Below are 12,845 nucleotides of genomic sequence, written 5' to 3' on the forward strand. Positions count from 1 at the left end.
TTTTTTTTTGAGACAGAGTCTGATTCTGTTGCCCAGGCTGGCATACAGTGGTGCAATCTCAGCTCACTGAAGCCTTGACCTACTGGGCTCAAGCAGTCCTCCTGTCTCAGCCTTCTAAGTAGCTGGGACTACAGGCATGCACCACCACACTCAGCTAGTTGTTTGTATTTTTAGTAAAGATGGGGTTTCACCCTGTTGGCCAGGCTGGTCTTGAACTTCTGGCCTCAAGTGATCCACCCACCTTAGCCTCCCAAAGTGCTGGGATTACAGGTGTGAGCCACCACACCTGGGTCAAATTATAATTTCATTGGTACTTCCTGTAATTTTATATTAATAATTTTTGCTGTCACTAGCTTTGATCTAAAGCCCCTAGAGAGAAAGGTCATGACACCTTGTATAAGAGTATACAAGGGAACAGGGAGGGCTGAAGAGAACAGTGCTAAAGAGAACAGGGAGGGCTGGCACAAGCCTTATTAGAAATACCATTGAGTCTGTGGGTAAAACATCATTATACGAAAAGGCGACGTAGTATTAATGTGGTGCAGTTACTTTTGCACCAGCCTAATAGAATTACAAATCATTTTCGATGGAGACATTGTGAAGCTTTTTTTTTTTTTCTTTTTCTAAAGAAGATACCCAGGTATGATAATTACAATGTCTGCACAACTTTTGTTATAGACTAACATAACTTTTTTTTTTTTAAAGAAGATACCCAGGTATGATAATTACAATGTCTGCACAACTTTTGTTATAGACTAACATAACTTTTTTTTTTTTAAAGAAGATACCCAGGTATGATAATTACAATGTCTGCACAACTTTTGTTACAGACTAACATAACTTAATTGTAGTTAAGGTACAATTTAGGAGAGTTGCTGAAAAATTAATCTTTAGTATTGAGATGCCTTGGTTTTACCCTCAGTAGCTATAATGGCTTATGTGTTTCAGTAGATAAATAAAATCTTTTGGGCATTTTTCTTAATCATTAAACTACTTCACTGAAGATTAGCTTTTTAAGCATCCATTTTAATTTCTCAATATATAAGGATCTGCTTACATATTGTTTTGTTTTCCCTGGCCTCATTAGATTATATTTTCATATCATGTAGAAAAATAGGTGTGTTTTTTCTCCCTTGAAGTCCTTTGTTTCCCAAAGGAAATGGTTCCAATATAGATAGATGTGTCACCTCTTCCACAGCAGGTGTGTCACTTACTTCACAGGTAAAGTGGAATGGAGAAGTAGCCAGTTAAATAGTGCATGCTCAATTTGGAACATATAGAGCATACAGGAAAGTTGTTTATTTGGTAAATATTTGTTGAGCACTCACTGTGTTCCATGTATTATACTAGTTGTAGAGGATATAAAATTGAATATAACTACACATAGTCCTTGCCTTTATGGAGCTAGTCTAGTATAAAGATTTAAGATTGCCTGGCACGACGGCTCACGTCTGTAATCCCTACACTTTGAGAGGCCAAGGCAGGATTGGTTGAGGCCAGAAATTTAAGATCAGCTTGGTCAACATAATGAGACACCTATCTCCACAACAGATAGATAGATAGATGGATGGATGGATAGATGTAGTTAAAAAACACAAAGCAATTTCACTCATCTTGTGGCAAAGACATGTATTTCTAATCAAATTTGGCAACTCAGACATTTTCAATAAAATCTACATGTTTCAGAATAAAGTTAAGTGACCAAAGCAGAATGTTACCTGTAAAAATCAGAGCAGTAGTTGCTATCTAAAATAATTTTGAAAATTAAATGATACTAAAAGGCTCATATAGCAAAAATATGGCCTCGTGTAATTGTACTTTCTCTGTTCTACCCCCCAGACTCACCATTTTCAGCATTTTTTTAGCAGTTTATTTTGCCATTTCATAGCATAGCACCTGCATTTCATTTATTCGACAGACATAATTATTAAGTACCTAATACGTGCCATTCCTTGTTTGAAGAGATGCTAAGGATACAGTGGTGAACAAGGCATTGTAGGGTCGTATAGAGGTTATTCCTCCTAACTGTGAACCGAATATTTCTTTCTGTTGGATAATGCATTAAAAATTGCAGACAGTTTACAAACTTTTGGAACAATGATGGCCTTGATCATAAAGTAGGGACTGCTTCTACCATATATATGCTAAGTGGTATATTTATAACATCTGGCTAATGTTTCTACGTGGAGATTGCCCGACTTTAGTTTTGAGACTTCTAGCAACCAGTCTGGCAAATTGGTGAAGAGTTGTCTTTTAATGTTACCTGCTTCATTCATTTGGCCTGAGTTACTAGGTAAATGCCTAGGGTAAATATGATTTTATTAACTAACAACAACAATGACAACTGTATTTTTTAGAGCAGTTTTAGGTTCACAGCAAAATAGGGCAAACTGTATAGAGATTTTCCCTATCCCCCTTCCTCTACACATGTGCAGCCTCGCCTGTTATCAACATTTCCCACCAGAGTGGTTTGTTAAACAGTTTATGAACCTACATTGACACATCATTATCACTCAAAGTCATAGTTTACATTAGAGTCTACTGTTGGTGTTGTGTATGGGTTTGGACAATTTTAGTGCCACTCATAATAATTTTGCTACCCTAAAAATCCACTGTGCTCCACCTGTTCCTCCTTCCCTCCTCCCTCATACCTGGCAACCACTGAACTTTTTAATATCTCCATAGTTTTGCCTTTTCCAGAATGTCATATCATTGGAATCATACAGTATGCAGCCTTTTCAAATGGGCTTCTTTCCCTTAGTAATATGCGTTTAAGTTTCTTCCTTGTCTTTTCATGGCTTGATAGCTCATTTCCTTCCCTCCCTCCTTGTTTCCTTCCCTCCCTTCCTTCCTTTCTCTTCTTCCTCTTCTTTCCTCTTTCCTCTTTCTTCTTTCATCTTCCTTTTTTAAGAGACAAGGTATCTCAGTCTATTGCCCAGGCTGGAGTGCAGTGACATAATCAAAGCTCATTGCAGCCTTAAACTCCTGGGCTCAAGAGATCCTCCTGCTTTAGCCTCCTGAGTAGCTGGGATCACAGGCTCCAGTCATTTCTTTTTAGTGCTGAAAAATATATCACTGTCTGGATGTACCACCTGTTCATTCACCTACTGAAGAATATCTTGGTTGCTTCTAAGTTTTGGCAACTATTAGTGAAATTGCTATAATCATTGTATCCAAATTTTTATGTGGATATATGTTTTCAATTCCCTTGGGCAAATACCAAGGAATGCCATTGTAGGATCATATGGTAAGAGTATCTTTGGTTTTGTACAGAACTCTAGGTTGGTATTTTCTTCTCTCTCAGTACTTTGTTTTATTTTCAGACAGAGCCTGCTATGTCGCCCAGGCTGGAGTGCAGTGGGCTCACTGAAACCTCCGCCTTCCAGGTTCAAGTGATTCTTGTGCCACAGCCTCTCCAGTAGCTGCGATTACAGAGACGCGCCACCACACCCGCTGATTTTTGTATTTTTAATGGAGATAGTGTTTTGCCTTGTTGCCCAGACTGGTCTCAAACTCCTGACTTCAATTGATCCACCTGCCTCAACCTCCCAAAATGCTAGGATCACAGGCCTGAGCTACTGCTCCTGGCCTCTCTCAGTACTTTAAATAAATATTTCATTCCACTCTTTTTGCTTACATAGTTTCTGAGGAGATGTCATATGTAATTTTGATTTTTGCTCCTCTATGGGTAAGTTGAGTTTTCCCTCCACTCTATCTTCTCAGGATTTTTTCTTTATCTTTGATTTTCAGTCATTTGAAAATTACATGCCTAGGTGTCAGGTGTCAGGTTTTTTTTGTTTGTTTGGTTTTGCTTTTTTCAGCTGTGACCCCAGAAAGGATACAAAGAGGAGCTTTAGAATCTCTTTTCTGGGTTTTATGGAGACTTCCTTTACCCTTGTGTGTTAGCCCCTTAAAGCACTGCATCAACCTTAAAAGCACACAGGGAAGGGTGTCTATGCCATTTTTATGCCATTGATCCTGCTTGGTGTTTTCTGAGCTTTCTTGATCTGTGGTTTGATGTCTCCTATTAATTTGTAGAAGTTCTCTGTCTTTGTTTCCACTTTTTCTTCAGTTCTTTTCTCTGTTTCTTCTTCTGGTGTACAGTTACACCTTTTGTAGTTGTCCTACGGTTATTGGATATTCCATTCTGGGCTTTTTTGCCCCAGTCTTTTTTTACCTTTGCTTCTTAGTTTTGTAGGTGTCTGCCGAGATATTCTCAAGCTCAGATATTCTCTCCTCAGCTTTGTCTAGTTTACTAATAATCCCATCAAAGGTATTCTTCATTTCTGTTAATGTCTTTTTGATCCCTAGCATTTCTTTTTGATTCTTTCTTAAAATTTCTATCTCTCTGCTTACATTGTCCATCTGTTTTTGCATGGTTTCTACTTTGTTCATTAGAGTTCTTAGGATATTTATAATAATTGTTTTAAATTTCTGTTTAATAATTCCAGCATCCCTGCAACATCCAAGTCTAGTTTTGATGTTTGCTCTGTCTCTTCCAGCTGTGTTTTTTTCCTATTTGTATGTCTTATTATTTTTTTCTTGATAGGCAGACATGATGTATTAGGTAACAGGAACTGCTATGAGTGGACCTTTAGTAATGTGGTAGTAAGGTGTGCATAGAAGGGAAACATTTTCAGTCTGTTGGTGAACTTTTGTCAATTTTGCATGTGCTTCTCAAGTCCATCCTGTAAGTGAGACAGTAGGGCTAGAGAGGACTGAAGTTGGGTATGGATTAAATACCTTCTCCTACAAAGAAGCTTAGAGAGTACACATTAGGGGTTTTTTTCCCCCTAGTATTCACTGTGATGACCCTTATTGAGCTCCGGCAGGTAAAACCCACAAAACTGTGGTTGCCCCCACCTCTACCCTGTGCCCATATTACTATGTGTCCCTGGAGTTTATATCTTTCAGATTTGTCTGCACTGCACTTCCACCAATTTTTCAAGTACAGATAAGGTGTCCCTACCGCCCATGCAGTTGAAAACCCACATATAAATTTTGACTCCCCCAGAACTTAACTGCTCATGGCCTGCTGTTGACTGGAAGCCTTGCCAATAACATAAACAGTTGATTAACACATATTTTATATGTCTTCTGTATTATACAGTGTATTCTTAAAGTAAGCTAGAGAAAAGAAGATGTTATTCAGAAAATCGTAAGGAAGATAAAATATATTTAGTATTCATTAAGTGGTTCCTGTGGGTGCTGGTTCCCATAGAGGTTGCCCATTGTGAGTTTTTGCTCAGGGAAGTTTTGATTCTCTATATTTGCCTGTTGGTCTCCTAATAAGGGAGGCAGCAGTTTTCCCTGTGACCTCACTTCCCTTAAAGATGTAAGGAAGAGTTGTTGATTTTTCAGTTTGTTCAGTGTTTTACATGTTGTTAGAACACAGTGGTACTTCCAAGCTTCTTAACATGCCAGATCAGAAACCTGAAGTCTTGCCTGATTTGGCTTTTTATATTTTTTCTCCTTTTTTTTTTTTTTTTTTTTTTTTTTTTTCCTGTTGCTACCAAAAGCATTTTTAAATATATATCTGGGATGACATTAGAGCAGAATGTGTTATCTAAGTAAACATTATTGGGCTCCCTAGCAGAAATAATATTTTTGAAAGTAATACATGAATTCTGTATAATTAAAGTTTTCTTTTCGTCTTAACAGGTATAGGTAATAGGCATGGCCTATTTTTTTGCTCAACAGACTAAAATAGTAATTTAATCACCTAATATATTACCTTAGTTATATAGTTGAAAGATGAGTTGAAAATCTGATTCATGGGTTGGAAATCACCTGTCATATATGAGTTTTAGGCATTGGTCACTTTGTTTTGAAACAGCTTTGGGTTTTTTTTTTTTCTTTTCAACTCCTAATCATCAACAGCTTTTAGTTTAGGTTTGTTTTGTTTTTTAACAAAATGAGTTGTCAAATTTGGTTATAGTTTCTTGGTACAAGATGGGTAAAGTTGCTTTGCATTGTGTAATTACTTTTCATTTTAAATGCTACATCTTTTATGCACACTAACTTTAAGATTAGGAAAATGAGAATTGCATGTCTGCAACAAATAGCAATCTCTAGTATTAAACTGTGACAATGTAGAAATAGAATCTCTTAATATGTAATTGTAACATAGAGTAAATAAATATTTTGTCCCTTGTAGGGTTAAACAGTACAGTACAGGCAGAATTAGAGATGGAGGCGCCACCCCCCCCCCCGCCCACCCCACGCCTAGAGAACCATTTGATCAGCTAATATGGAATTAAGTCCTTAGGGCTCCCCTAGGCACAACATTAACTGCTAGAAAAGCAGCTATCAAAGGAAAATTTTTTTAAAAGAGTATTAGTGAAGGTTAGATGCTGACCATGGACATCTGGCAAAATTAATGTTTTTTTCTCTCCACCATTGTTTATCTTTTATTATCAGATAATTAATGTTTATTTTCAGAATCTATTAACATAAGAAATCCATTTGAGGACTTAGTATGTGCCAGAATTCTGCTAAATAATGATGATATGGTGCTGAAGACAGTTAGATGGGATCCCCACTTCGTTAAGCTTACAGTCTAGTGGTATAGATCAACATTAATCAAAGAATAACACAAATAGAAAGCAGAGCAGTGGTTCATGGGATTGACTGCAGAGAAGAATAAGGAAAGTTCCCAAGTGATGGGAAATACTTTCTTAAACATGGTGGTTACATGTGTGCATATGTTTATGAAAACATATTGTACATTTAAAATGGATGCATTTTATCACATGTAAATTATGACTCAATAAGGTTGATTAAAAATAATAAGTTAGGCAAGGTGGTGTGCGCCTGTAGTCCCAGCTATTCCTGAGGCAGGAAGATCACTTTGAGCCCAGAAGTGTAAGTTTAGCATGGGCAACATGAGACCTATGACCTTGTCTCTCAAAAAATTTAATTAATAACTAAGATAAATGTAAAATTACAGCTGTAGTAAGTTCCACAAAGGAGAGTTACATGGGCTATGATGATGTATGATAGGAAGAACTGACATCGGCAGGGAGGAAATGATGAATAGAATAAGTGAAATGTGGGGATTAATGTTAAGGGGATGATATAAAAGAAATAAGAGCATGTGCCAAAGCCCTGAGATTGGAAGGCCCTTGGCAAATTAAAGGAGTTTGAAAAATGCCATTGTGTGCAAAGCAGAAAATAGGTACTACAAGGTAAAAGGCGGAGCTAAGGGGTAGGGAAGGCTAAACCTTGGTGGCCATTGTTAAATATTGAATTGTGTCCTAAGCACAACTCAGTGGAAAGCAGTTAAAGTTCATTAACTGGGGGAGGCAACGAAGGGGGTAATAAAATTGGTTATAGAAATACTGCTCTGGCTATAGTGTTGAGAATGAATTGGAGTAGCCAGAGTAGATTCAAGACTTTAGTAAGATTATTCCAGCAGGCCAGGACCTGTTATAGGGTGGTGGCAATGGAGAGAGATGGACAGAATGGATAGTGTATTTAGTAGGTAAAATGACAGAACTTGGTGATGCACTGAATGTGGGAATGGGGGAGGTGTCTATAAGAGGACTGCTAGGTTTATGGTTTGCATATTAGGGTGGATGATGGTGGTTTCATTTACTGAGACAGGGAGCCCTGGCAGAGGACCCAGCTTTTAGAGTGGGTAGGGGGAAGAGGAGACTGCATCTGATGTTGGGCATTTTGAACTGATTTACATAAAACAAACTGAAGGTATCTTTAACACTGATTCCAGCAGGTTAGCATATTTATTCAGCAAGCATTGCCACCCTTTGTTTTTGGGGTCTTCAACTCTTGGCCTCGGATCTTCCCCCCACCCTCTCCCAGCCTCCACCTCCCAAAGTGCTGGGATTACAGGAGTGAGCCACCGTGCCTGGCCAGCATCGCGCTCTTTGTGCAGTGTGCCCTGTGCTAGGTTTTGTAGTGGGTACCAGTAGAGCCATAAAAATACAAAAGATAATTGGACGTTTAGTAGAGTCCTGAAAAGGAGAGGAAAATATACCTAACCATAGGAAAAACCAGCAAGAGGAGAAAAGGCGCTCGTCCTCCAGATCAATAAGTTAATCACTTATGTCTGATTCCCTGCATTTTGAGTGATTCTCTGTTGAGGTCCTCTAAGTCCAAACTTTTGATATAATTTGCAGTTTGCACCATTTGGATTCCTGAAGCATCTTCACAAGCCACCTACATTCCTTATGGAGCTGGGGCACAACAGCAAGCCCACGATGTCTCACTGGATTAATAAAAACAGAGGCGCCCACGCTTTTGTTTACTGATACAGTATCTCCTCCTCCTCTCACTCCCTCAACCCCCAGGCGACACAACTTTCCGGAAGTAAGCAAAATCCGTTATCAAGATGAAACTCTGGGGCCCAGGCCCTACAGCTGCCAGGAACTAGAGGATGGCACGCTAGAAGCCGGTGGGTGTAGGTGAGGCACGCTGGTGCCCACGGGCCCTTCTCCAGTCGCTACCTAGTGGGAATCCGCGGCCCTGGAGCCCCGGAGCCAAGCTGAGCATCCTAGAGCGCAACCTCCCTTTCCTAGGGCAGCGCCGACGCCGCGGAAGCCGCTTGTCCCCAGGCGCACTTCCCCTAGGTGAGCCCCCGCCCCTCGCAGAGGCGGCTGGGTCGCGGGTCTGGGCGTGGCCCTCAAGACGCCCGCCCGCCGCTGCGCACCCTTCCCGCGGGCGGCCGGCTCCCTTGGCCTCTCCACCCAAAACTGGCCCAACCGCCAATCGTCGGCCGCTCACCTCCTACAGCAGGTGACCCATGGCCAATCGCCAGGGGTCTCTTTGCCAGGAGCCGCCAGAACCAGCCAATCGGGGCGGTCCCTCCGCCGGGGAGGGGACGGAGCAGGGGTGGGGGGGTGAGGGGGGGTGTCCCGAGGGACGGGCTAAACCTCACTCTGGACCGCCTGCGCCGCAGTCCGGGGATCCGGTCGAAAGGGGAAGAAACAGGGGTGCCGTGAGTAGCCCCCGACTCCCTCCCCTGGAGGCACAGAGGGCGGGGGCCTTGGCGAATGGCTTTCTTGCTGGCCACTTGCGGAGTGAGTAGACCCGGAGTATCTGGGAGAGGGGCCAGCCCCCACCCCTGAGTCCCCGGGGCCAGGCCGGGGCGCGAATGTCTTGCTCACCCTGCCTCCTTCCCGCGGCCCCCTGGGGTGAGTAGGACGACGTGGCTACCCGGGCTCCTCTTTCTGGGCAGCTCTCTTCACTTCCTCATCTGAGGTGGGGTGGAGGCTGAGGCCAGGGCCTCCAGTTCCACCGAGAGGGCGTTCGCCTCCAAAGCAGACTTTGGAGGAAATCTCCTATTTTTTTATTCATTTTTGTGAAACTCTATTTTCCTTTTGAAAGCTGTCTCAATATGATTTTAAGCAGAAAAGTTAAGCCTTCCCTTACGTGAAAGCTTAATTTAGACCAATTGCCCATTAATAGAATATCCAGTTGCATTCCAAGTGTTTTTTCACGGTGTTTTGGTTTTGGCACCGTGTTCGTGCCTGGCCCTGTATTTTTTGTGCATAAAGTAATTATGGATGCTATTGTTTCTGAGTACGTATGTAGGGAAGGGGGTGATTTTATGCTTTTTGGGTAGCTTATGCAAAAATACTGAAAACTTTGGTATAGTTTATGGGGTTCTCAGCCCCGTCGAGTTAGGAAAGTTGAGAATAATTAATGAAATGGAAAGCATATTTGAGTAATGCACTTTTTTGCTGACATTCATACTGTATTACAAATATTTGTTATGAAAGGCTGAGAGATGTATTGAACAAGAAAACTAGTTTTTGCTCATTTGAAGTAATACTTTGTTTTGCTTTTTGATTAAACTGTTTACTTTTAGCTGTATTAAGGAAGTTAAAAACAAATCAAGTAATGTCTAGTTTCTCAATGGAGAAGCTGAAAGGATCTTAGAGTAGTGGCTGCAGTTGTAAGAGTTTTTACAGTGAATTTTAAAACTGGAAATTCTCACGTAGTTATGTATGAATAATCTCTCTTGAACACTGCCTATAATGAACTAAGTAGGTGATGAAGCCCTTTAATGAATAGTGTTAGCATCTGTCTTTATTTTTACTTTTTTTTTTTTTTTTTTTTTTTTTTTTTTTTTTTTTTTTTTTTTTTATTTTTTATTATTTTTTTTTGCATGCTTTTGAGAGAGTTCTTTTCTAGAGTGGTACTGTTTTTTTTTTTGGTGCAGCCCGACAGTAAAAATACCATATTACCTTTCCTTGTCCAGGGAAGGTGCATGCATCATTAAATCAGATTTGGGTCAGGCGTGGTGGCTCACACCTGCAATCCCAACACTTTGGGAGGCTGAGGCAGAAGAATTGCTTGAGCTTAGGAGTTGGAGACCAGCCTGGGCAACAAAGCCAGAACCCTGCCCCTGCCTCTGCCCCAACAAAAATTTTAAAAAGCTGAGCCTGGTGGTGTGCACCTGTAGTCCCAGCTGCTTGGGAAGCTGAGGTGGGAGGATCCCTTGAGCCCAGGAGTTTGAGGTTGCAATGAGCTGTGATCGCACCACTGCACTCTAGTCTGGATGACAGAGAGCAAGATTCTGTCTCAAACAAAACAATCTCTTAAAAAAACAAACCAAACAGATTTTTAGTCTGATTTGAGATGAGAAACAAGAAAGATACCATACAAGTTGTATCTGTTTCCAAAGTGTCCCGAATTTGGCTTTGACAGAGATGGCATTGTATTTGGAAATGCCCCTCAGTAAATACTAGGCTGCAAAGGCTGTCTGTTGGTCCCGTTCACTTTGGTATTTCTAAAGTTTTATGATTTTTTTTAATGTGAAACTTTTCAAATTTTTATAATGTGAAAAGATGATTATATTTTGTATGCTCAACCATCCCCACTTCAACCTCTGTTGTTATGAAGAATAGCAGGGAATTTAACTGTAAGTTTGGTTCAGCCAGGAAAGAGCATTATTTTGGTAGCACCATGTTCTGCTGGATGGAAAGTCAGGCACTCTCATGGTTTACACTATTGATTAAGAAAGGGGACAATGACAATAAAACAATCTGATAATCAGGCTTTTATTCTGAGAAGCAAGCTCTAGGGTGTCCCCTGAGATATGCTGAGTTCTGTCAGTTGCTAAACTTTCTACTGTAGAGTGGTAACATGTTTATGATGATTCTTTATATAAAGACTTTATGGTTACTGTAGTATACTTACAAAATTATATTTAGGAAGATTTTCAGTAAAGGTTTAAACAGATTGTTATGCTTGAAAGAATAGTTCTTATACTAACAATACAATTAAGCCTAGTATTCCTCCTTGAATATTTTAATCAAGTTCTACACACAGGCATTTAAAGCTGCTTTCCATCTTATTTTCCATCTCCAGTCACCAGAGGTACTATTATGTTTGCCTTAGTAATATTTTTCAGATTCAGCCCTTTTTTTCTAGATGATAATGCCTTAATTGAGGCCCTTATGGTCTCTTACCTAGACTTTCGCAAGGCTTTGTGGTTAGTCTGTCATTGGACTCCCCTCACCTGTCCTTTTTATCCAAAAACAAATTTGGAGTGGATTGTCACTCTGATAGTTAAGAATGTGTATTGGCTCCCCCTTGCCACAGTCCAGCTGCCCAGCATGTCCTGGAGGCCCTTCTTCATAGTCTGGTCCCGATTTATCTCTGAGTCCGGACTCAGTTTCAGGTGCTTTTACTCACGGCATCTGCTGTGAACTGTTTCTCGTTGAGAACATGCCATAGCCTCTCACAGTTGTTTGTCTTTTCACAGCCTTTCTCTCTTAGTTAGGTTACCCCACTATATCTCAAGTGATAGGCCTCCAATTCTTCCTTAACATACAGCTCCTGTGTTAACTTTTTCTATGATGCCTTCCTTCAGGCAGGGTGAGTTTGTTACTCTTATGTGTGCTACTACAGCACTTTGTTCATCTCTATATTACAGGCTTCACTAAGTTGTATTGTAAATTTTTTAACATCTCTGATTCTTGCATTAGACCCTGATTTTCTAGAGATCTGGGATTCTTACTCGTCTTTGTATCCCCTGGGTCTTCTTCCCTAGTCCAGTGCGTGGCACATAGATGTTCAACAGATGCTTAAATGATCAAAATGTGTGACAATAATAGCCTAAGTGTGCAAACGTTTGGCTCAGTTTTGTTGGAGTTAGGTTTTTCCCTGTGAGTTAAAAATGTTTCCTAGGTCACAAAGCTCCCTGGTTGCTACCAGGTATGAGAAACAAGGGATTGGAAAAATGTTTAGAAACAGTGTTTGCCAGGTGCGGTGGCTCAATCCTGTAATCCTAACACTCTGGGAGGCCGAGGCAGGTGGATAACCTGAGGTTGGGAGTTTGAGACCAGCCTGACCAACAAGGAGAAACCCTGTCTCTACTAAAAATACAAAATTAGGCAGGCGTGGTAGCCATCCCAACTACTCGGGAGGCTGAGGCAGGAGAAATCGCTTGAACCCGAGAGGCAGAGGTTGCAGTGAGCTGGCACTCCAGCCTGGGCAGCAAGAGCGAAACTGTCTTAACAAAAAAAAAAAAAAAAGAAAGAAACTGTTAAAAATGGTGGACAGAGTGGAGCACGGTGGCTCATGTCTGTAATTACAGCACTCTGGGTAGCTGGCAGATCACCTGAGGTCAGGAGTTTGAGGGCAGCCTGGCCATTATGGTAAAAAAAAAAAACCCTGTCTCTACTAAATGTACAAAAATTAGCTGGGCATGATGGTGGGTGCCTGTAATGGCAGCTACTCAGGAGGCTGAGGCAGGAGAATTGCTTGAACTCCAAGAGATATTGCGTGACCCAAGGTCACACCATTGCACTCCAGCCTGGTTGACAGAGTAAGACTCTGTCTCAAAAAAAAAAAAAAAAAAAAAAAAAAAAAAAAAA

The 12,845-nt window shown here is 40.8% G+C and overlaps 1 protein-coding gene and 1 non-coding gene across 13 annotated transcripts in view; one reads left to right on the forward strand and one right to left on the reverse strand.

Annotated features, from left to right (window-relative positions):
* Positions 1-12,845, forward strand: part of OSBPL9 (oxysterol binding protein like 9) — a 182,033-nt gene that overhangs the window by 108,428 nt on the left and 60,760 nt on the right. For 2 of the 12 annotated variants that reach the window (XM_017548764.2, XM_017548769.2), the window contains exon 1: positions 8,832-9,152. The exons of 8 other annotated variants lie outside the window; for them this stretch is intronic. Coding sequence is in view for 2 of the 4 variants with exons in the window: in XM_017548757.2 (XP_017404246.1) it covers positions 9,012-9,038 (27 nt within the window). In the remaining 2 variants the exon portion in view is untranslated. Of the gene's footprint in view, positions 1-8,831; positions 9,153-12,845 lie in introns of those variants that run through there. 2 more of the 12 variants (XM_017548757.2, XM_017548761.2) reach the window with 2 other exon arrangements.
* Positions 3,820-3,941, reverse strand: LOC119474142. Its single transcript, XR_005203433.1, has one exon. It is a non-coding gene; the product is annotated as a small nucleolar RNA SNORA26 (small nucleolar RNA).

Source organism: Cebus imitator, unplaced genomic scaffold (assembly GCF_001604975.1).
Source record: "Cebus imitator isolate Cc_AM_T3 unplaced genomic scaffold, Cebus_imitator-1.0 Scaffold214, whole genome shotgun sequence".
In the NCBI taxonomy this organism is placed as follows: domain Eukaryota; kingdom Metazoa; phylum Chordata; class Mammalia; order Primates; family Cebidae; genus Cebus; species Cebus imitator.